We start from the raw sequence: 22043 nt of genomic DNA, 5'->3' as shown, positions 1-22043 counted from the left end.
GAAAAAGGACATTTCTTTTATATTGATTTCAGCCCAAATGAAAGGGTTTTTTGCTGTAGTTTCCTCTTATTTCCCATATTGTTTATTCTGATTACTTATTCAAACACCCCTATCCAGTAAGAGATTAAGCCAAAGACAAGTGGCTTACTAACTTCTTAGACAAGCACACAACATTATTATTTTTTTTGGTACAGTAGTCTAACAGCATGGTTATTAGAACTGAGAAAAATATTTATAGCAACTTATATATATATAAATATTATATATATGCCATATATATATGTTGCACTAATTATGTGCCTAAGACTATGTTCATCACTATATTAGTATTTTATCACTGAATTCTCAAAACAATACAATCAGACAAATAGTATTATTCCAGTTTTAAAGATCAGAAAATTCAGGCTGAGAGGGGAGGGTATAGCTCAGTGGTAGAGCACATGCTTAGCATGCATGAGGTCCTGGGTTCAATCTCCAGTACCTCCACTAAATAATAAATAAACAAACAAATAAACCTAATTACCCCGCTCAAAAAAAAAAAAAAGGAAAAAGAAAAGGAAAAGAAAATTCAGGCTGAGAAGTTAATTTAAGGTCATGTGGCTAATAAGCTGTAGGGCAGGAATTCAAAACACCAGACTAGACTCTAATTGTCACTCTTCCTTTCTTCGAAAGTCCATATGTGGATAGTTGAATGAGGATGCAATAATAACTAGAGTCTCTCCAATGTGAATCAAATATGGAGGAAAAGAGAGAAACCTACTTATCTCTTCTTCTCCTAACTCTACAGATAATGCAATTTAGCATTACCTCCTTCATGATAGACAATCTCCTTTTCTCAAGATTAGAAATTTCTGGTTTCTGCTTCTTCCATTTTCTCTTCAAAGCTTTTTCTTGGAGCTCCCAGTGTACTAATGCTCTATTCTTCGATTTGTGTATTTCATGACGACGTATCTATATAGAAGAAAAAATTTTACAAGAATATTTCAGAGACAAAGAACTTGCCTATTCAGATGGTAGGACCATCTAATCTAGCCTATCTTTGAAAATTTTTTTCTAGTCCAACACATGTATATTTATATATATTCACAGCCATTTTCACAATCTTCCAAATTTTCAAAAATGATTTAAAAAAAGAAGTATCTAAAACTAGTAGACCTAGCTAAAAGACAAAATGAAAAGAATGTTAATTTCTACTTCTTTTGTACAAGACTACCCAATAAAGCAGTCTTTTTCAAACTGCAGTTGGAGACTTAGTTAATGGGTGGTAAAATAAACTAGTGGATCAAACAAACATTTATAAAATAAAACAGAATATAAAACAGAAAATATTAAGAATACACTGCACAGAAGAATATGAAAAGTAATATACGTATGTTCATGTATGACTGAAGCATTGTGCTATACACCAGAAATTGATATAACATTGTAAATTGGCTATACTTCAATTTAAGGAAAGGATACACTGCACATAATAAAAGTTAAAAATTGTTTTGTTAAACTTTTCAGTTACATATGTGTGTACGTGTACAATTATACACATACAACTGACTTGAGTATAACATAAAAGGCACAAAACCCACTGAGTCATCTTTGGCAAAGCCACACCCATTCCATGATATTCACATCACCACCAAGAACTAACAGTGCAGTGTTTCTATAGCCCTGCAATGGCTGCATGTGGAAGTGGGTCAATGGAGACGCAGGACTCCAAGGAAGTGGAATTTCTGAAGCAGAGTTAGAGGGGAGAAATTTGCTTAGGTTGTTAAGGAATAAAAGCAGATACTGGTTTTACAACCACTCCGGTATTCAGAACTATAAATATGAACAAAACCTGTATGTCACCTGATAAAATGTACTGCTGAGTTTGCACCATGTAAATAAGAAATCAGTCCATTAAGAGACTAACAACCAAATACTATATAAAGATTCTAATTCACAAAAACAAATGAAGATGACATTTTTGAGACTATCAGGAATATATGAATATGGACTGGAAATTAGGTAATACCAAAAAATTAATGTTACTTTTGTCAGGTATGACAATGGCATTGTGGTTATATATAAGAAAATGTCTGTTTTTTTAAGTGCAAACTGAATATGTAGGCACAAAATGACATGTTCTCTGGGCTTTGCTTTAAAATGCTACAGTGACAAAGGTATGATAAATGAAACAATTATGGCAATATTTTCATAACTTTTATATCCAAGTGAACAGTACATAGGAGTTCTTTATACTTTTGTCTCTACTTTCATGTGAGTTTGAAATTTTTCATAACAAAAAAAATTTTAAGTCAGTTGGACGTTTATTATCCTCAATAAACATTTAATGAGTACCTACTAGGATTAGTATTCCTAGATCCACAAAGACTTATAAGATATGGCCTCTATCCCTCCAGAGCATTAATAATCTGCCCAGGGAGATTGGACATATGCATATAAAGATAAATAACATGCATTAGAGGGCATATGCTCAATGCCTTATGTTAGTAGTTAAGATTAAGGACAGTTCAGAGGAGATAGCAACTGTTGGGCAGCTTCAAAAAATAGGACTTCAAACTTACTGCAATACTCAAGAGAGTATGGTACTGGCAGAAGGACAGACATATAGATCAGAAGAATAGAAATGTGAGTCCAAATTAGCCCTCATATTTACAGACAACTGATTTTCAACAAGGGTGCCAAGATAATTCAATGAGGAAAGAACAGTCTTTTTAATAAAAGGTGCTTAGACAACTGGATATTCATTTGTAAAAGAATGAAGTTGGACCCCTTCCTCACACCATACACAAAAATAACTCAAACTGGGTGAAAGACCTAAACATAAGAGCTAAAGCTTTAAAACTCCTAGAAGAAAACATAGAAGTAATTTTTGAACCTTGCTTAGACAATGGTTTCTTACATATGACACTAAAACCACAAGTAAGAAAAGAAAAATTAGATAAATTAGACTTCACCAAAATTTAAAACTTTTATGTTTCAAAGGATACCACCAAGAAAGCAAAAAGACAGCCAATAGAATGGAAGGTAATATTTGCAAATCATGTATCTGATAAGAAACTTGTATCCAGAATATATAAAGAACTCCTACAACTCAACAATAAAAACATAAATAATCCAATTTTTAAAAAAGTTTTTTGCATTTCTCTTTTCATCAAGTCCAGTTCATTGTAGTCACATCTTTCCTCTGGTAATTTTTAAATAACTAAGGGATTCGAACAAACATTTCTCCAAAGAAGACACAACAAATGGCCAAAAAGCATACAAAAAGATACTCAACATCATTAGTCATTAGGGAAATGCAAATCAAAACCACAATGAAATTCTACTTTATACCCTCTAGGAGAACTAAAACCAAAAAGATGACAATGATAAATGTTCACAAGGGGTATGGAAAAACGAATCCTCATACATGCTGGTGAGAATGTAAATGGTGCAGCCGCATTAGAAAACCCTTTGGCAGCTCCTCAGAAAGTTAAATATAGAGATAGCATATGACTCAGTGGTCATACTTTCAGGTATATACCCAAGAGAACTGAGCATATCTTCACACAAAAACATGTACACAAATATTCAGAGCAGCATTATTCGTAACAGTCAAAAATTAGAAACAATCCAAATATCCAACAACTGATGAATGGATAAATAAAATATAGTATATCCATGCAATGGAATAATATTTGGCAATAATAAGGATGAAGTATTGATACATGCAGGGAGGCATAAAGAGTGACTGTTAATGGGAAAAGGGTTACTTCTGGGAGGGTGATAAAAATGTTATAAAATTACAAAGTGATGATGGTTGCATAACTGTGAATATACTAAAAAGCAATAAACTGTACACTTTAAAAGTGTAGATTTTATGGTATATAAATTGTATCTTAATAAAGCTGTTTAAAAATCAACTTATAGTAGAAACTTAAAAAAAAAAAAGTAAGACTTGAACTAGGATAAGGAAGCAAAGTAAGATTCGGACAGGTGGAGAAGAAGGTAGGGAAACTGTTCCAAGTAAAGAGAATAGCATGAACTGGGGCACAAATGTGGAAATATACATGGCACAGTTCGAGAAAAAAATTACTATGTATATTTGTGTAGAGAAATAATAGTAAATAACGCCAGTGATATCTACAGCTAGGAAAAGACCATAGATGTGTAGAGGACAATACTGGACTAGAGAGATTTGAACAGTAAACAGATCCTATCTAATAAAATTCTAATACATGCCAATTGATATCCCTAGGTAAAATAAGGAAGCCCAGGACACATGCTTTTTGATTTTATATAGACTTAAGCAAGATTAAAATTAACTGAATAACTTCCAAGAAGTGCTTCTGGTTTTTATTCTGAAGGTCAGAAACCAAGTATCAAATAAAACATTGAACAAATCCCGCAACTTTTCATAGTAAACATACCAGATCTTCAGGAGTTGCCCGATGAACTGTAAGATCAGTCATAGTATTCTGCAAAAAAAGATGAACTTTCTTTAAAAAGTAAAAAAGGTTTCTTACAAAATATTAGTATGTGCTGGATTTTAATGGCTGAAAATGGATTCAAAATCCTAAGACCAAAACATCTTTCTTTCGAGGAAGCAATCAATATTCTCAATTTAAATATTAACATGGATTGATTACTTTTAGCTGTCTTGTAGAAAATAACAGACTATTTTTAGGTGTCTTACAGAAATTAAGCACTAAACTCACCAAGCAGGTACACATTATACTAAAACAGTGAATAAAACAAGATATTATATAATTCAAAATGAGTTAGTTTAACTGAAGTTATAATTTTCAAACGATAGTGCATGGAATGAGGCAACTTTAAAAATTCCTAAAAGATAAACTGTGATCACTTTAGAGAGGTTCAGTTTGTGTCCATGCAAACACCTTAAGCACAGAAACTATCATAATGAGAGATGAATTTTGAGGATATTGTATAATTTCATAAAACGTGAAATGTCACTCAAGTAAAAAGACACTAAACTAACATGGCAGGGCTTCCACACTGCACAACTCCAGAAGGTACCATTAATATCCTCCATCATGTAAATAGACCCCCTTAGAGTTGTGCAGTGCACAGCCTGCACGACTCCAAGTAGCAGACCCGCAATTTGGTCCTTCCCAAAATGACTCCAGCCACTTTGTTATACAGATTTGGTAAGGCAGGAAACAAAAGAATGTAGAGTTCTAATTCTAAGAGAAATATAGAGACCTGAGTCTAGTGAAATCATTTCTGATGTGTTCAAAGACTTAACTTTTTGGCCACAGCTTAAATTTAGCTGAAGGATTTTATATACTAAAACCATATTCCTTTCATATTGATTTAGAAAAGTACAAGATACAACTATAAGATCACAAGAATTGTTTTTAATAATCATAGTAAGAATTCAGGCATACAAGTGATATGCTTGGAATTAGTTCTCATGGAGGAAAATATAATTTCATTAATATCACTATTGCTTAAAACTACAGTTGACTCTTGAATAACATAGGTTTGAGCTACACAGGTCCATTTATGTGTAGATTATTAGATAAATACGTATTACAGTGCTACACAATCCACAGTTGGTTGAATCCACAGATGCAGAACTACAGATATGGAGGACCGACTGTAAAGTTATCAGTGGATTTTTTCTGTTTGGTTGGTTTTTGGGTTTTTTTTTTTCAGGGGGACGGGAATAATTAGGTTTGTTTGTTTGTTTGTTTGTTTGTTTGTTTGTTTGTTTATTAATTATTGTTATTTTTTATTTAACTGACGTATTGGGGATTGAAACCATGACCTCATGCAGGCTAGGCATGTGCTCTACCACTGAGCTATACCCTACCCCCTATAAGTGGATTTTTGACTATGTGGAGGATCGGCACCCCTAACCGCCGTGTTGTTCAAGAGTCAACTGTATTTTCTTCTGAAATTGCCTTTAAATCTAATTTATAAGCCATTTCAGTAAGTATCTCGATATCAAAGAAGTATTATTCAGTTGATCTCTCCTCCCTCATTTACCATTCACTCCAAATGACTTATAACTACTTTCATGTTCAGTCTACCTTCAAAAAACAAAGTTTTTTCCAGCACTGGAAATAACAAAAAGTAAAGGAGGAAGGTTCTGAATGAAATTTCAAGTTATGGCTTTCAATTACACTTTGAGCAACAGCAGCACATCAAAATAAATACTGAACTTCCCAAAGTAACCACTCTGAAGGAGACAACTTATGTTATCATGTGCATTCTTTCCCCTTTTAATCAGTTTCATTACCTAAGAATCACATCTTTATACTATTTTATAGCCAATCAAATGATAACAATGCAATCTAAACACAAAGAAATCCCCCTGTTCTACTTTCTAAGGCTGTAAGTTTGCCCAGGATAGCTTGGCCACAATCCAGAAGATTCCAAGTCCAAAAGGATCCATAAAATCCAAACTGGTCCCTGACCCATTACTCTGCACAAGAGAAAGGAAAGGTACTAAAAGTCTCATGGTCCAAACCAAAGGACCAGGCTGCAAAAGATAAAAATCACCTTGGTAATACCAAGTGGTATTCAGGGTAGGAGCCAGAGATCATGTCTCAGGTACTTGAGACTTGTCTTCTACCTGATGAGAACCTTTGTACTGAAACTGACCAGCCTCTGGAAGTGAGCAACAAATACTTCAAGAGGTAAGAGAGCAAGAATCATCCACTTTTTCAGTCAAACATGCCACTCATATGATTATGGTATCACATAATCTAAAAATGTACCCAAAAATTTCAGACTGGGTTAGCTAGAGTTGCCTTAAAGCAGTGAGTTCTCAAAGTGGAAACAGGGGGACCTTTTAAAAACATGCTCTCCACCCCCTTAAGATCTCAGTTCTTCAAAGGAGACAGAGGCTATAGCCTCAATACGTATATTCTAAAAAACTCCCCGGAGTCTACTCTTCCCTCCAAGACCTTGGATATGCCATGCCCAGAAACCCATCCCACCCTACCGCACGTGGGAGCCCCATTCAGAGCACCATTCTGAGTGACTAGGGTCATGTCATCGCATCTGTTCCTTCCGTGTAAGGTTACACTGTTTATTATCCCACCTAGACTTACATCCCATTCTTGCTTCACTGACATTTTCTTCTTCTTTACTTTCAGTGTTTTCCTTCCTCCTCCCCGCGGACCATAACGGTTCACTCTGACAAATGACATCTAGGAATAATAATCATATCAAAATTTTAAAATAAGTTAAAAACTAATAATTAGTCATCACCCCAGGGGGGGAAAGATATCTAGGAAAATAAAATTTAAAACATCGGAAGAAAAATTGACTCATAATGAAAGAAACAGGCTACCAAAGACTTGGTTCTTTCATGTCACAGTTAATAGAAAATTGATACTGATAACTTTGATAAAAGAGGTTTCAAGTCAACAAATTAAATATATGTAATTAATAAAGAACTCAAGGAATGTAGCAGTTATGACCTAAAGCAGAGATCTAGGACAGTAGTCATAAGCCTTGTCACCCGCTCACAAATTCACAACAGAGGAAATGTCAGTCCCATGTGAAATATGAACTTCCTTTAAGTTCAGAGATAGCTGGTGTTCTTTTTTAAGCACTCCAGCACTCAAAATCACTACCAGATACGTACGTACTCACCTTAAAATAAAGATGGCTAAATTTTAGAGAATGAATGAGTTATGATACCATTTCTAGTATATTTTTCACATAATACTAAATGGGGGTGATTATCGATATTAAGCTAGAATTTGAAAATTGCCAACATTTGCTTGGTACTCTTAAAATAGCAATGCTAAGGACACTGGACTAAACATACAAAATGAGAAAAAGACTCATAGTCTCTGAACACTAGGATTTTAGAATGCATATATGATTTTTAAAAAGCAACACATGGACATTACTCCTATTCCAGACCTTCTTTACACACATAAATAATTACAGAACTTTCCAACTGACCCCTTATTCCAAATTATCCTAGAACATTCTAGTAGTTTCCTTAAGTACATCTAAAAAACAAATTAACTAGTGTACTGTGATAAAGATGACTAAAGGCAAGTATTTCTCAATAGTTTTTAAACATGGTATCTAATTTTAAAGTGTACAATCCAGCAAAGAAGATAAATCACATACAAGTTAGAGAATAACATTTAAGTTTTAGTGATGGTGGTAGTAATGATGGAACGAGCAAACATACAAGCCAGCTACTGTTCTAAGCTCTTCCCATATACTACCTCCTTTAATCCTCACAATAATCCACTGAAGTTTTTATACTTGTTATTCATTTTACAGGTGAGAAAACTAAGGGACAAAGAGTTAACTAACCGTGAAAGCCACACAGTTAAATGTCAGAGCCATAAATACCATTTTAAAAGACATGGAATGGAACAGAACTAAGAGTTCAAAACAAACCTTTACGTTTATGGTCAGTTTATATTCAACAAGGGTGGCAAAAAACAATTCAATGGGGAAAGAACAGTCTTTTCAATGAATGGTGCTGGGACAAATGGATATCCATATGAAAAAGAATGAAGTAAGACCTCCTACCTCACAATGTACATAAAAATCAACTTCAAATGAATCCACAGACTTACGTGTAAGGGCTAAAAGTAAAAACTTCTAGAAAACAAGCACGAATCTTGGATTAAGCAATCGTTTCTTAGAAATGACACTAAAAATGTAAGCAACCAAAGAAAAACTAATCTGGACTCCATCAAAATTAAAAACTTTTGTGCTCCAAAGGACATCATCAGAAAGTGAAGAAAACAAAAAGAATGACAGAAAACATTTGCAAGTCATAAATCTAAGAGATTTATGTATCCAAGATACATAAAGAACTCTTACAACTCAACAACAAAAGAATCCAATTTTAAAATAGCTAAGGGATTTGAATTGACATATCTCCAAAGAAGACATGACAAATGGCCAATAAATATGTGAAAAGACATTCAAGATCATTAGTCATTAAATGCAAATCAAAACCATAATGAGATACTACCTCACACCCACCAGGATGGTTATAATCAAAAAGATGGAAATAAAAAGCTTTGGAGGGAATGTAGAGAAACTGGAGTCCCCAAATACCACTAGTGGGAATGTAAAACAGCATAGCCACTTTGGAAAACAGTTTGGCAGTTCCTAAAAAAGTTAAACACAGCATTACCATACGACCTAGCAATTCTAGTCCTAGATATATACCCAAAAGAATTGAAAACATATGTCCACACAAAAACTTAGACATGAATGTTCATTGCAACATTATTCTCAATAGACAAAAAAGCAGAAACATCCCAAATATGCATCAACTGAAAAAGGGATAAATAAAATATTGTGTATCCATACTATGTAATATTATTTGGCAATGATAAGGAATGAAGTACTGGCACATGCTACAACATGGATGAACCTTGAAAACATTATGCTGAGAGAAAGAAGCCAGACACCAACGGCCACATATTGTATGAATCCATGTATATGAGATGTCCAGGACAGGCAAGGCCGTAGAGACACAGAGTAGATTAGTGATTGGGAGGACCTGAGGGAGGAGGAAATGGAGAGTGACTGATAATGGGCAGGGGTTTCTTTTGGGAATGATGAAAATGTTCTGGAATTAGATAGTGGTGATGGTTATAAAACTCCGTGAACAAACTAAAAACCTCTGAATTGTACACTTTAAAGGGCTAAATGTTATGGTATGTGAGTTATATTTCAATAATGCTGTTATTAAAAAAAGACAGGGAAAAACACAATAGTTGTGCAAAAAAGGTTTCTAATGTGTTTTACTCTTTAACCACTCAGATCTTGAATTTACTTGGCAGAAACAAAGGGGAATCATAAAATGTCAGTAATCTATATGATGAATTATGCATTCTTTAAAATTACATTAAAAAGAATATTTAATGACACAAGAAAATACATAAAAAGTTCACTGTAAAAAGTAGAATATAGAACTGCATATATAGTATATTCTCAATGATGTTAATATACATCATTATTAATAAAGCATTTATCTGTGCCGTCTGTGTGAGGACACAGCAAGAAGGTGCAGGTTGTGAACAAGAAAGAGGACCCTCACCAAAACATGACTGTTTTGGTGCCTTGATCTTGCACTTCTCAGATACAGAACTATGAGAAATAAATTTCTGTGACTTATAAGCTTCTTGGGCTCTAGTATTTTATTACAGCAGCCTAAATGGACTAAGACAATATATAACTGTTGCTTTTTTTTTCCTTCTTCAATTTAGCCTAGCAAAGCTGGCTGTGATCACCCTAAGATAACCCCAATGAGCTGTGCCATTGTATAATCCTTTCCCCTTGAGTTTGGGCAGGACCCGTGACTGGCTTTTTGAGTTTTGTTTTGTTTTGTTTTTCCCCTGTGACTTGTTTTATCCAACAAAACACAGCAAATGTGAGGACATGTCATTCCTGTGATTACATTATGTTATACAAGTCTCTCTCTGAGGACAACAGAGCAAGAGATTCTCTCCTGCTGGCCTTGAAAAAGCAAACTGCCATGCTGTGACTCCCTATGAAAAGGACCACGTAGCAGGGAACTCAGAGAACTGTGGGCAGTCTCCAGCAGAAGCCGGTAAGAAGCCAAGATCGCTCAACCAGACAGCCCCAGAGAAATGAGTCCGCCAACCTGTGTGAGGTAAGCCTAGCAGATTTTTCCCAGGTTGAGCCGCCAACTTGGGAAAAATGCAGACTGCAGACCACCAACACCTTAATCATAACTTTGTGAGGCCTGAAGCACAGTACCCAGCTAAGCCACGGGTACTGTGAGATAATACATGTGCACTGTTTTAAGCCACTAAGTCTGTGGTAATTTGCTACACAGCATAGGAGAATAATGCACTGGTCAACCCTAAATTCCAGTCCGTGTATGGTATAATGAAGCTGCTATCCCACCTCTGACCTTCCCTTCAGCGACAAACATCATGAAGGAGAGGCCTATTTCAGCACTTCTATTTACTAAGCCCCAGTTACACTTCAAACTTTTATAACACAGGAACCACCTCTGCACTGAAAAGTGATCTCCTGAACAACACCTGTAACAGTGACCATATTTTGCTTGACCAAGGATCAGACTTTGTGGCCTAACAAAGGGATTCTGTGCCACTTAAAGAAACCAGGGATCACAAGGGAGCTACAGTTTACGTGCTGAAATGTGAGACTATAGAGATATTTTGATGGTTTACAGGTCTGGGAAGTCAAATAATGAAAGTAGCATAGCCCAGAAAATCTAGGCTTGCTTGGAGAAAATCTAAAATACTAATAACTTCCGAATTGCTAAAATTATTGGTCCCTTATTTCTCAGGCCCCTTCCATCTCTAGAGACTCCACTCCTAGAGGCTCTCTCCTCCTTTGGCTTCCATGACACTATTTCTCCTGGTTTCTCTCCTATTCTTTTCCCCTTCTCTTTGCAGGCTCTGTTGGTCCCTCCTCACATACTATACAATCAAGATCTTCACTCGGTTCTATCCCAGTCTGCTTTTCTTTCTATTGGACACCCTCTTTCTTCATCCAATAATTGTTTTTGAGAGACTGCCACATGCCAGGCACTGGCCAGGCACTGGAGATTCAACAGTAAACAAGTCTAATATGGTGTCAGCTCTCATGGAACTTACTTTCTAGATCACCAAGGGGGAGTTCACATCTTCCCTTAGTGAACTCACCTACTCCCTTGAACAAAGCTATCAATGCACTGGGCACACAAACACACTGTGAAAATGAGTCCCAAATCAAGGATTCACACCTTTCCTCAGAACACCTAATGCTCATTTCCAACTGGCTTCTGTGCACATCCCCCAAATATCTCAAATACAGTATGACCAATATATAGCTTAGTACCCACACCCCCTCTCCACCAATCTCTAGTTCTTAATGTATAATCGGCTTGCTCAGTAGATGTCTGCTGAATGACACTGAACTACAGAGTTACCATCCTTCTAGTTGCTCCAGTTTAAAACCTTACCATCACCTTTTCTTCTTTCCTGTGAATCTATTCATTCTTTCCCTGAAATATCTCTCTCATATCTCTTCTTCATCTCTACTGAGAATGTTTTTGTCCAAGTTCTCATTATTTCTCCTAATTGATCTTCCTTTCACTCATTTCCTCACCCACTTCATCATCAGTCTTTTATTTCAACAGGTATTTTGAAAGCACCTTCCAAGAGCCAGGCACCAGATACAGCAAGAAAGTAGAATACTCTGCACCCTCACAGAGCTTAGAGTCTGTCCCACCACAATTAAATGAGTAATTGCAATAAAAGGCTAATGTAGGAAGTAAATTCAGGGCCACAGAAATACCTAACTTACTAAGTGAGAAAATGCCACCTCCTCCCTTTAATTTCCCTAAAAATGTTTAAGCTGAACTATGAATTAAAGAATTTGGGGAAAGAAGCTCCAGGTAGGGGGAAAGGTATTTACAAAGGGTTTGAGAGGTTCAGTTTGACTAACAAAGGTTTGAGAGGGTAAGAGGCTAGAAAGAGGGTAAAAAAGAAAGGCAGACGCCAGATCATGGCCTTGTGAGCCACAGCAATTTGAACACTATCCTAAAGACCTATAGCAAGCCACTGAGGGACTTTAAGCAAGGTCAGTTAGGATGTGATTTAGCAAATCCACTCTGGCTAATGAAAAATTGATCAAAGGGAAACAAGACATCTTTCCAAACACTGTCCTGTCAGTCAATCCTACCCAGACATATGGATAGAGTATAACTCTCAACGCTTTCCTTCTTTCCTCAAAAGATTTTAATGGCTCTCCCCCGCAGAGAGGAATGCAACTCGGCTAGGCACTCAGGCCCTCTCCTCCCTCCTTGTAACCCAGTTGCCCTTTCTTTCTAGCCTTTTCTCCTCTCACATCTCCCACACATCCTAAAACAAAGCTCTCGCCCTCACATACAGTTCCAGCCATTCCTTACGTTCTGCTTGGAACACCTGTCAAATTTCCACTCCCTTCACGGAGTTAACTCCCAGTCACTCCTCAAAATTCACTCAAGCGGCCCCTCCTGATAAATCCTTTCCTAACCATCAAACCGACTCAAATGACCCTCCCTGTCCCCAAGTACCTGGGTAGTTTGTCTCTCCTGCTGGACCGGAAATTCCTTGAAAGCTACATGAGGAAACCCCCATTTCTAGCTCTGTGCAGAAGCTCCCAAAAGCGCTGCCCACGATGCTCCTAGAGGAAGCGCCCTAGGCACAAACACACGCGCAGACACGCATCCTGACACGCACAGACACTCGCAAAGCGGAGTCGCGAGTGCACTTTCTGCAGTGAGGCTCCTCAACCCAGGCGCCTGGATCCCCAGGAAACAGAAAGGAAGACGCCACCACCGTTCTCCCGGCCCTGTAGCCTCGGTCCCTAAGACTCGGCGGGGCTGCGGGTGCAGGCCTCCATCCCGTAACCGCAACGTGCCTTGCTGCTTCCCGACTGCTGCGTCCACCGCGACTAAAACCTCGGGCTTCAGAACCGCCCGGCCCGCCACAAGTCAAGGCAGCCGCCGCTTCCGGGATGTTGCCTAGGTTACTGGAGCCCCGCCCCATTCCCGCGCGTATATCCGGTGAGGCCAGTGCGCAGGCGCCTCCCAAAGTCTGGTTTGGCCTGTGGCCTAAGGGATTAAAAGGCTTTGATGTGTCCGGCTTTGATATGTCCTGCTTTGGCCGCCTGTGCCGTCGGCAGGGCTCCGGGCAAAACTGTGAAGGGTAAATGTGTAGCATTAAGCAGCATCTTGTGAATTCTCGAAAAGATGTGGTTCTCCACAGCAAGTTTCACATAGCACACTTACTTGCTTTCACCTCTGTTTATTTAAAAATGTTTACCACCTACCAAAGTGCCAGAGATTGTTAAATTCAGTGGGATCTAAAAACAGGCAAAGTCCGTCCTCAGGAAGCTTATTCTATAGTAGCAAACAGCTATTAATGATATAAATGTAAAATTAAAACTGACAAGTGCTGAGGAGTAGGCGTACTGACTAGATACTAAGCTTATAGGACTATTTGAATTACCAGAAAAGCTGAAAAGCAAGGATGAGTAAGCTACTAAGGAAGAGTAGGGCATTCCTGCAGAGGGAGTCACATATGCAAAGGTGTGTGGCAAGTGCAAGGAAGTTGAAGAAATCCATTTTGTCTGGAGCTGAGAGAGCAGTGGGAGCTTGGTATAAGGAAGGCTGCCCTAGCTGGGTGGAGCCAAGACAGGCAAAGCTGTGTAGCCCACATAAAGAATTTTAAAAAGCATTTCCTTGGAAAACAGTTAATTTGCTCCAGTAACACAACCTCCTTTAGCTCTTAGTTTTGTACTGTTAAGACACACTCATCCACGGATCAGCAAATACAATATTCAACATCTTCTAGATGCAAAGAACTGCCTTCTAATATTTTCCACTCCGGTTGAGGAAGTTAGATGTAGTTACATTTAATGATCTATCAATATAATCAATATAATCCTGCATACATCCTCAACTCCCTGCCCTTCTCTGAGTTACGGTAAACTTGGCGAAACCAAAATCCTGGCTATTTCAACACTGTATTTACTAAGTGCCTGCACCCTTACAGCTGAAACTAGAAGGAGAAAAACACTTAACCATGCTGACTTTAAATTCATGATCACCAATTTTAAGTGGGCCTTTAAAGATGACTGAAGACTGTATTACAATTCTCTGATCCATTAATTCTCCTACCCTCCTATGTGACAACTTTATACCTTTTCTCATGCTCAGTATCTCCTCCTCTGTCCTCAGCTTCAACCAGTGACCTTGCTTCCTACTTTATTGACAACACTGAAGCAATCTGAATAGAACTTCCATAAGCTTCCATCACTAATTCAATCCTCCATCAGCATTTTTACCCACAAACCTGCCTTCCAGAAGCTCAACAAAATCCAAACGCAAAAAGCATGAAGAATATTACATCAAGATACACAATTAATTGCTCAGAACCAGTAATAAAAAAAATCTTTAAAGCAGCCAGAAAGAAGGCATTACAGAGGAGCAATCATATTTCTCATTAGAAACACTGAAAGAAAACAGTAGAAAATCTTAAATGCATTAAAAGAAAAAAAATCTGCCAACCTACAATTCTATATCTGTCAAAAACATCTTTCAAAAATGAGGATGAAATAAAGATGCTTCCACACGTAACTGACAGAACTTATGACCAGCAGACCCCCAACTAAAAGAAATGTTAAAGTAGAACTTGAAGTAGAACTGCTTCACTTGAAGCAGAAGGAAAATGATACCTGATGGAAATCTGGGTCTACATGATGAAAAGCACTGGAAAAGCTACAGGAGTAAATATATGAAAGTATGTTTCTAGTTCTTTAAATCTCTATAAAAGATAATTGAATATTAAATATAATAAAATGTACTGTAAGGCTTATATTATATGTAAAAGTAAAATGCATGGCAACAGTAACATAAAGGCCAGAGGAAGCATATTACTGTAAGGATCTTATACTATTCCTGATGTGTTATAAAATTACTTGAAGGTAGAAGAAAATTATTTGAAGGTAGACTGTGGTAAGTTAAAGATGTATATGATAAACCCTAAAGCTGTCACTAAAGTAATGAGTTAGAGCTAAAAGAGATGATATCTATAAAAAGAGATACTAGGATCCACTTAGTGACCTGAGAGTGAAGCTACAAGAGTGGACTTCACTTCAGACAACCAAGCCTACCTCAAGACACCAGGCTGGAGAGAGGCATTCTGTGGTGTTCTGATCACACATTTATGGAGTTTCTGAAGGGCAGTGGAGAGTACTGCCAGACACAGCAGACCTCTATGCAGACAGGTGAACAGTAGAAATTCGTTACTACTCCACCAAGAAGCCTCCAGAAGAGTGGTTAACATGGACATAGAAGTGTTGAATTGAAATCCACAGAGCATTTTTTACAAGAGTTCTTGCCTGGGTGGGGTAATCCCCAGTGCACTTTCTTTCTATTGCCTCAGTATTACTGGATTAAAGAATAGCTGCTTCCTATTAGAAGGTTCATTTCACTTTCCATTACTTCCAACTTTATACTCAGAAGCACTGAGAATTTCAAATGGAGTATATTGAAGTAGACTCAGTTTCTTTGCATCATTTCTGTATTCAATCTTTTTAATTCTTTCATAACCCTACTGAGTGTTTTTTAACTAAATTAACATAGCTCAAATGAACTGCCCAGCTCCTGTGGAAGTCACATACAAGAACATGAGATTTCCTATTACATACAACTAATGTGACCTTAAACAAATGTATGGAGGAACCTAAGTATGGAGTTACACAATAATAAGGGTATGTGAAGCAAGTTATGACACTACTCTTGTGGAGAAAGAAGGCAGCCAGTTCTCAACTGGGCTTTTGGTGATGGTGTACCACCATCTAACCAGATTGTTGATGATTATTAAGTCTTGTGAAAATTAAGTTTCATGAAAACCCTTGTTAATTGCTGTTCATTGAGTTGCAGGCCTTGGGAGAGCTCCAGTGCTTGTCGCCCTAGCATTAATTGAAGGTGGAATGAAATATGAAGATGCAGTATAGTTCATAAGACAAAAACAGTGTGGCACTTTTAACAGCAAGCAGCTTTTGTATTTGGAGAAGTATCGTCCTAAAAATGTGGCTGCACTTTAAAGACTCCAGTGGTCATAGAAACAATTGTTGCATTCAGTAAAACTGGGGTGCCTGATGTCATTGCCTGGAAGTGGAACTTGAGATGGGACTGAACTTGTCATACATATTAGCCAACACGTTGGCTTGATGAAAAGTCTACTGAAGCTTCCATAGGAGTGTTGAAAAGCAGTTTTACCAGATCACAAGCCTGGCAGAATTACAGCCTCTATGTTTGGTTTATGATCAATCTATTTGGACACTTAGCAAAAGATTCTTGCTGTTCAGCATTTTAAGTGTGCTTATCATTTGTATCAACTGACCGTTCCTGAAATCACAGAGTATTAAATTGTCTTTAAATCTGTTCCCATGCCAGAGTCTTATCAACATATAAGAAATTTAGAAAGATTAGGTACCAAAATACCCAGCACAATACTTGTATATTGTTAGTATCATGTAGAACTAAAATCCCAGGAACTCTGGACACTCTGGACCTTCTGTGGTTTCTTCCTTCCATCATTTCACACATAAAAAGTATGGCCTGTATGGTTATTTGCTCACAGTATGTTTACATCTCCCACATTCATACCAGTGTACATCAGATTTGCTCCTTTTTTTCTTTTTATTAACCAAGTCTTACTACGATTATTTAACGTCTTTCTATAAATCTCCTTTGCACTGTTATGAAAAACATCCATTTGAAAAATCTACATTGTATAGAAGCACATGTCTCCAGATAAAAAATCCTTACAGTTAATTTTATTGTTTGCACTTCAGGGTGCAACTTACAGGAAGGGCCTGAAAAAAGAGTGGGAGGGGGCTATTAAGTATTTTTAGTAAAATGTTGCCTTTGTCTTGTGCAAAACATGTAGAATATGCACTTTAATTTAGTAAATATTTTTAAAAGGTAGAAATATTTTGTTATTGTAGCTAAAACAATTCTTAATCATAAAATTTCTGAAATTCTTGTAATCCTTTTTCATACTTATCTGAAGTTGTTTACCAACATATTTTTGTTTGAAGTGTGATTACCAACCTCTCTTGCAAAAAAAAAAAGTGAATTTCTGCTAATGAATTAAGCAGACATTAATATTCTATATGCCTTTTGGGCTATGTAACTTAATATTTGGATACTTGACAATTTGTTTTATTATGTAATTGATAAAATGGTGATGTGTATTAACAAGACTGCAACCATATAATTTATACTGTCTGGGAACATACAGTTATAGTTTTGTGGGAGAAATAGTTTATCAGTGTTCACCAGCTTGTAAAAATCTATTTGAAGAGCTTAAACATCAAATAAATAATGAAATGCAAAAATAAAGAGATATTGTAAAAGAGATAAAAAACACTTGATTAATCTAAAAGTAGGCAGAAAAATGCAAAACAGAAAACAAGGAACAAATGAGGGAAGTAGAAAACAAATAAGATGATAGACACATATCAATTATTGCATTAAGTGTAAATGGTCTAAATACTTCAATTAAAAAGTAGAGTTTGTCAGATTGGATTTTTTTAATTGCTGCCTATAAGAAGAAATACACACTTAATATAAAAATGCAAGTAAGTGTACAAAGATGGAGAAAGATATATCATTCTAGCACTAATCAAAAGAAAGCTGGAGTGACTTAATTAATATTAGATGAAATAGATTTCAGAGCAAAGAATATTACCAAGGGTAAATAAGATCATTTCATGATAGTAAAGGAGCCATTAAATTAAAAAATATATAACAATTCTAAACATTTATGCCTGTAATAAGAGAGCTTCAAAATAAATGAAGCAAAAATTGATAGAACTGCAACATGAAATAAAGTCAGAAATTTCAGTGGCCTCCCCTGAACAACTACAATACAAGTAGGCAGAAAATCAGCAAGGCTATAACAGGCTTGAACAACATTATCAACCATCTTGACCTGATTCACATTTATAGAGTACTACTCCAACAACCAGCAGAATACACGTGCTTTTCAAATAGATACAGAATTTTTAGCAATAATCTAAACCATAAAGCAAGTGTCAATAAATCTAAAAGGATAAAGTCATACTAGGTATGTTCTCTGACCATAGTGTAATTAAATTAGAAATCAATAACATAATGATCCTTGGCAAATCCCTCAAAATTTGGGGGGAAAATACACTTTTAAATAAGCCATAAAATAAGAAATCAGAACAGAAAATAGAATATATTTTCAACTGAATGGAAATGAAAATACAGAATATCAAAATTTATGGAATATAATTGAGATAGTACTTTAAAAGAGACTTGTAGCAACACCTATATTAGAAAAGAAAGTCTCAAATCAGTGAGCTTAGCTTCTGCCTTTAGAAATTAGACAGAGTAAGTTAAATCCAAAGTAAGAAGAAAGGAAAGAATAAAGATTAAAGCCGAATCAATAAAATAGAAAAGCAAAAACCAATGAAACTAATGGCTAAATCTTTGAGTAGATTAATTAAAACTGATGAACTTATAAACAAATTGATTAGGGGAAAAATTACATATAAATTACCAGTATCAGAAATGACAGAGGTGACAGATTCTACAAATACTTAAAGAATAATATAATACTTTGACCCTTAGTGCAATAATTTTAACATTGTAGAAAAAATGGACAAATTCCTTGCAAGACATAGATTACCAAAGCTTTCTCAAGAAAAAAAATGTGGATAATTTGAATAGCCCTATATCTATTAAGGAAATTAAAATTGCAATTTAAAAACACCTTACCACAAAGAAAACTACAGGCCTAGATGGCTTCACTGATGTATCAAACATTTGGGGAAGAAATATTAACAATCCTATATACACTCTTTCAAAATATTGAAGAGAAGGGAACACTTCCCAACTCACTCTGTGAGGCCGGCATTACCCTGATACCTAAAGCAGAGAGAGGCATTACAAGAAAAGAAAATTACAGACCAACATCCTTCATGATTTCAGATGCAAAAATTCTAAGCAAAATTTTCATAAAACTCATTTAACAAAATAACTATGCTGAATGAAAGAAGCCAAACAAACAAACAAAAAAGGGCACTTACTGCATGATTCCATTTATAAAAGTCTCTAGAAAATGAAAGTTAATGTAGTAACAGAAAACAGACCACTGGTTGCCTGGAAATGCAAAAGAAGCAGGGAAGTAGGAGAGAGGTTTAAAGGAGGAAGAAAACTTCAGAGGATGCTGGATATACAGAGGATGGTTTCACGGGTATGTGTGTCTATAACACAGGTGAAATACATGCTTTAAATATGTGAAGTTTGTTGTGTGTCAATTACACCACAAAAAAGCTATTTATTTAGCTTTCTTTGGGTGGTCCAGATATGAGCCAGATATGCTCCCCAAGCCATAAGATCCCCCATTTCTGGTTAGCCCACCTCCAATTTCCCCATTCCAAATTCTAATCTGAGTATTTCTGAAGTCTTCCCTTCACTATAAAGCTTTTCTACTCCCCTCTTGTCTTTGAGTCTCTGCCAAATGCAAGTGATGGAGGATGATCCTTCCTGTATCATGCTCTGAATAGGTAGCCTCTGTTTATTCTCAAGTGGATAGTCTTTGTTTCCACAACTGCTTATATTTTTCATGACATTGATTGTTTTTAATATGGGGAAGATTTGTCTTGAGTATTACTATGAAAAGAATCATACTTTTCGTAAATTTTGATTTTTGAGATGTAAAAATACCTTAACTGGGATATAAATCTTATGGATCTCTTGTTGGTTGTGGGGAGCAAAATATAGGGAAGCTGGCCATCATAACCGAATCGTGACTATTCTGGGCTGATTGTTGCAGAGGTCACGGTTTGGCTTTCTGGACTGATTACTACAGAGATTGTGGGTCAAGTTCTGTTGTTACATATCATCTGCCATTGTCTGTTTGAATATTCAGTCCCAGACCCCACCATAACTAGCAAACAAGAAACCAAGAGCGATGCAATTGTCTACCACTGCTCATGCCAATGAGTTGAGACTGGTATTCCTTCTAGATCTTATGTGGTATCATTTATAACTTCTGCCAGAGTTAATGATAAATTTGTCTTACAGTCTTTTCTATTTGTATAATTCTCACCATTGAGAAGACTGCTTTGATTGTTAGGATAAACAATGAGTCAGCAACTCCTCCACGTAGAGTACCTAAACAATCAAGGGTGGTCTTCAGAATTTCCATCCTTGGTGGTTTATAGAACTAGAGTATCAATGTATAAACAAGTCTTTGGATAGTATTACTAATATGCATAGTCTTAGTCTGAGGCAAACAAGACTATGTGTTCTGGCTGCAAAAGAAGTAGTAGCCTTTAGGGGCACTTGGAGATCAAGCAAAAAGATTTTATCATAATATGAAGTCTGAACCAAGAACTTATATGGTTGATCTCTATTAGTCTCTTCAAGATGGCAAGTATTTGGCACGCCACCCTACAAAGGTTGTTGAATTCAAATTTAGAATTACCAGGGGGTCTGATCAATAGATTGTAATAACTGATTCTTTTTCTGGGAGAAGGGAAATTAGCAAAGTCATGAGTTAATGCGTTTAAGGTAATTTGTCCATGGAGATGCAAGTGGAACGCCCATGGCTATAATTCTCTATGATCTCATTTGATGAGCTAGGATAGACTATAGGTTTTCATCGTGGGGGTTCAATGATAGAATATCAAATAGTAAGACTGAGGGCAGAGGCTACTATCTGGAACAATCTAAGAATAGTGTTACAATGAGTATGTTCTGATCGAACAATTATAAGAAACAGCGGGGGAAAGGAGAGAAGGGACCATTATGGATAGAAAACATCAGTGATCTATATAGCAAATGAAAAGGGGAATGACTGTAAGCAGGTCAAAAATAAAATAGGAATTAGATAGGGGTCCTGGTGCAATGTCTTAGTTAGAAGCTGTCCATTTTCTAAGCCTGTGTCCTTGTTCCAAAGGTCTTGGGTCAACTGTTTCCAAAGATCAGCTACTTCTAGAGAATCTGTGACAATCCTCAGCTTGAAGTCCCCTATTGGAGTAGCTGTCCAGTTATATGAAACTCAGTTGTTTCTTTAGCTGTGTTAAGTCAGAAGTTGACTCGCTGAAGTTTCACTAATAAATTTGTTGTGTTAAAAATGATTAAAGAAGACAATTCAGGTGACAAGCTTTATTTAACATTTCATGAAGTAGTCTCCTTTTGGAGAACTGCAAAGTGAAGTAGAAGGAAGGAAGCTTTTATAGGATAAAGAATAAAGAACAAAAAAGAGAAAAATAGAAAATATCTGATTGGCTGGGGCAACATAGTCAACCATGTTTGGATAAGAAGGCCGAGAGTTGGCTTGCATTTGAGGATTGATTGAATGACTAAGATATTTCTGGTCAAGTAGAGCATTTGCAGGGACACAAAATTATCCAAGCTTTGGTTCATGATTGTGGCACCCTAGACAGGAGTGACTCCAACTTGGGCCTAGAAAGGTATTACAACAGTTGTTAAAAGTACATAAGAAGGTCCCTTCCAGTACAGTCCA

The 22043-nt window shown here is 36.5% G+C and overlaps 1 protein-coding gene and 1 pseudogene across 7 annotated transcripts in view; one reads left to right on the top strand and one right to left on the bottom strand.

Annotated features, from left to right (window-relative positions):
* The window catches only part of SPICE1 (spindle and centriole associated protein 1), a 153247-nt gene that overhangs the window by 35941 nt on the left and 95263 nt on the right, over positions 1 to 22043 (bottom strand). For 2 of the 7 annotated variants that reach the window (XM_072965073.1, XM_072965080.1), the window contains 3 exons: positions 7065 to 7163; positions 4410 to 4457; positions 808 to 951 (listed from right to left, as the gene is read on the bottom strand). In XM_072965073.1, the coding sequence (XP_072821174.1) occupies positions 808 to 951; positions 4410 to 4457; positions 7065 to 7163 (291 nt within the window). Of the gene's footprint in view, positions 1 to 807; positions 952 to 4409; positions 4458 to 7064; positions 7164 to 13039; positions 13494 to 15642; positions 15733 to 22043 lie in introns of those variants that run through there. The other 5 variants (XM_072965056.1, XM_031681179.2, XM_015245333.3 and 2 more) reach the window with 5 other exon arrangements.
* Positions 16117 to 16618, top strand: LOC102541077 (protein tyrosine phosphatase type IVA 1 pseudogene; annotated as a pseudogene).

This window comes from Vicugna pacos, chromosome 1, assembly GCF_048564905.1.
Source record: "Vicugna pacos chromosome 1, VicPac4, whole genome shotgun sequence".
NCBI lineage: Eukaryota > Metazoa > Chordata > Mammalia > Artiodactyla > Camelidae > Vicugna > Vicugna pacos.
Note: the sequence above shows the minus strand (reverse complement) of the source record. Positions and strands in the feature narration are given on the sequence as shown.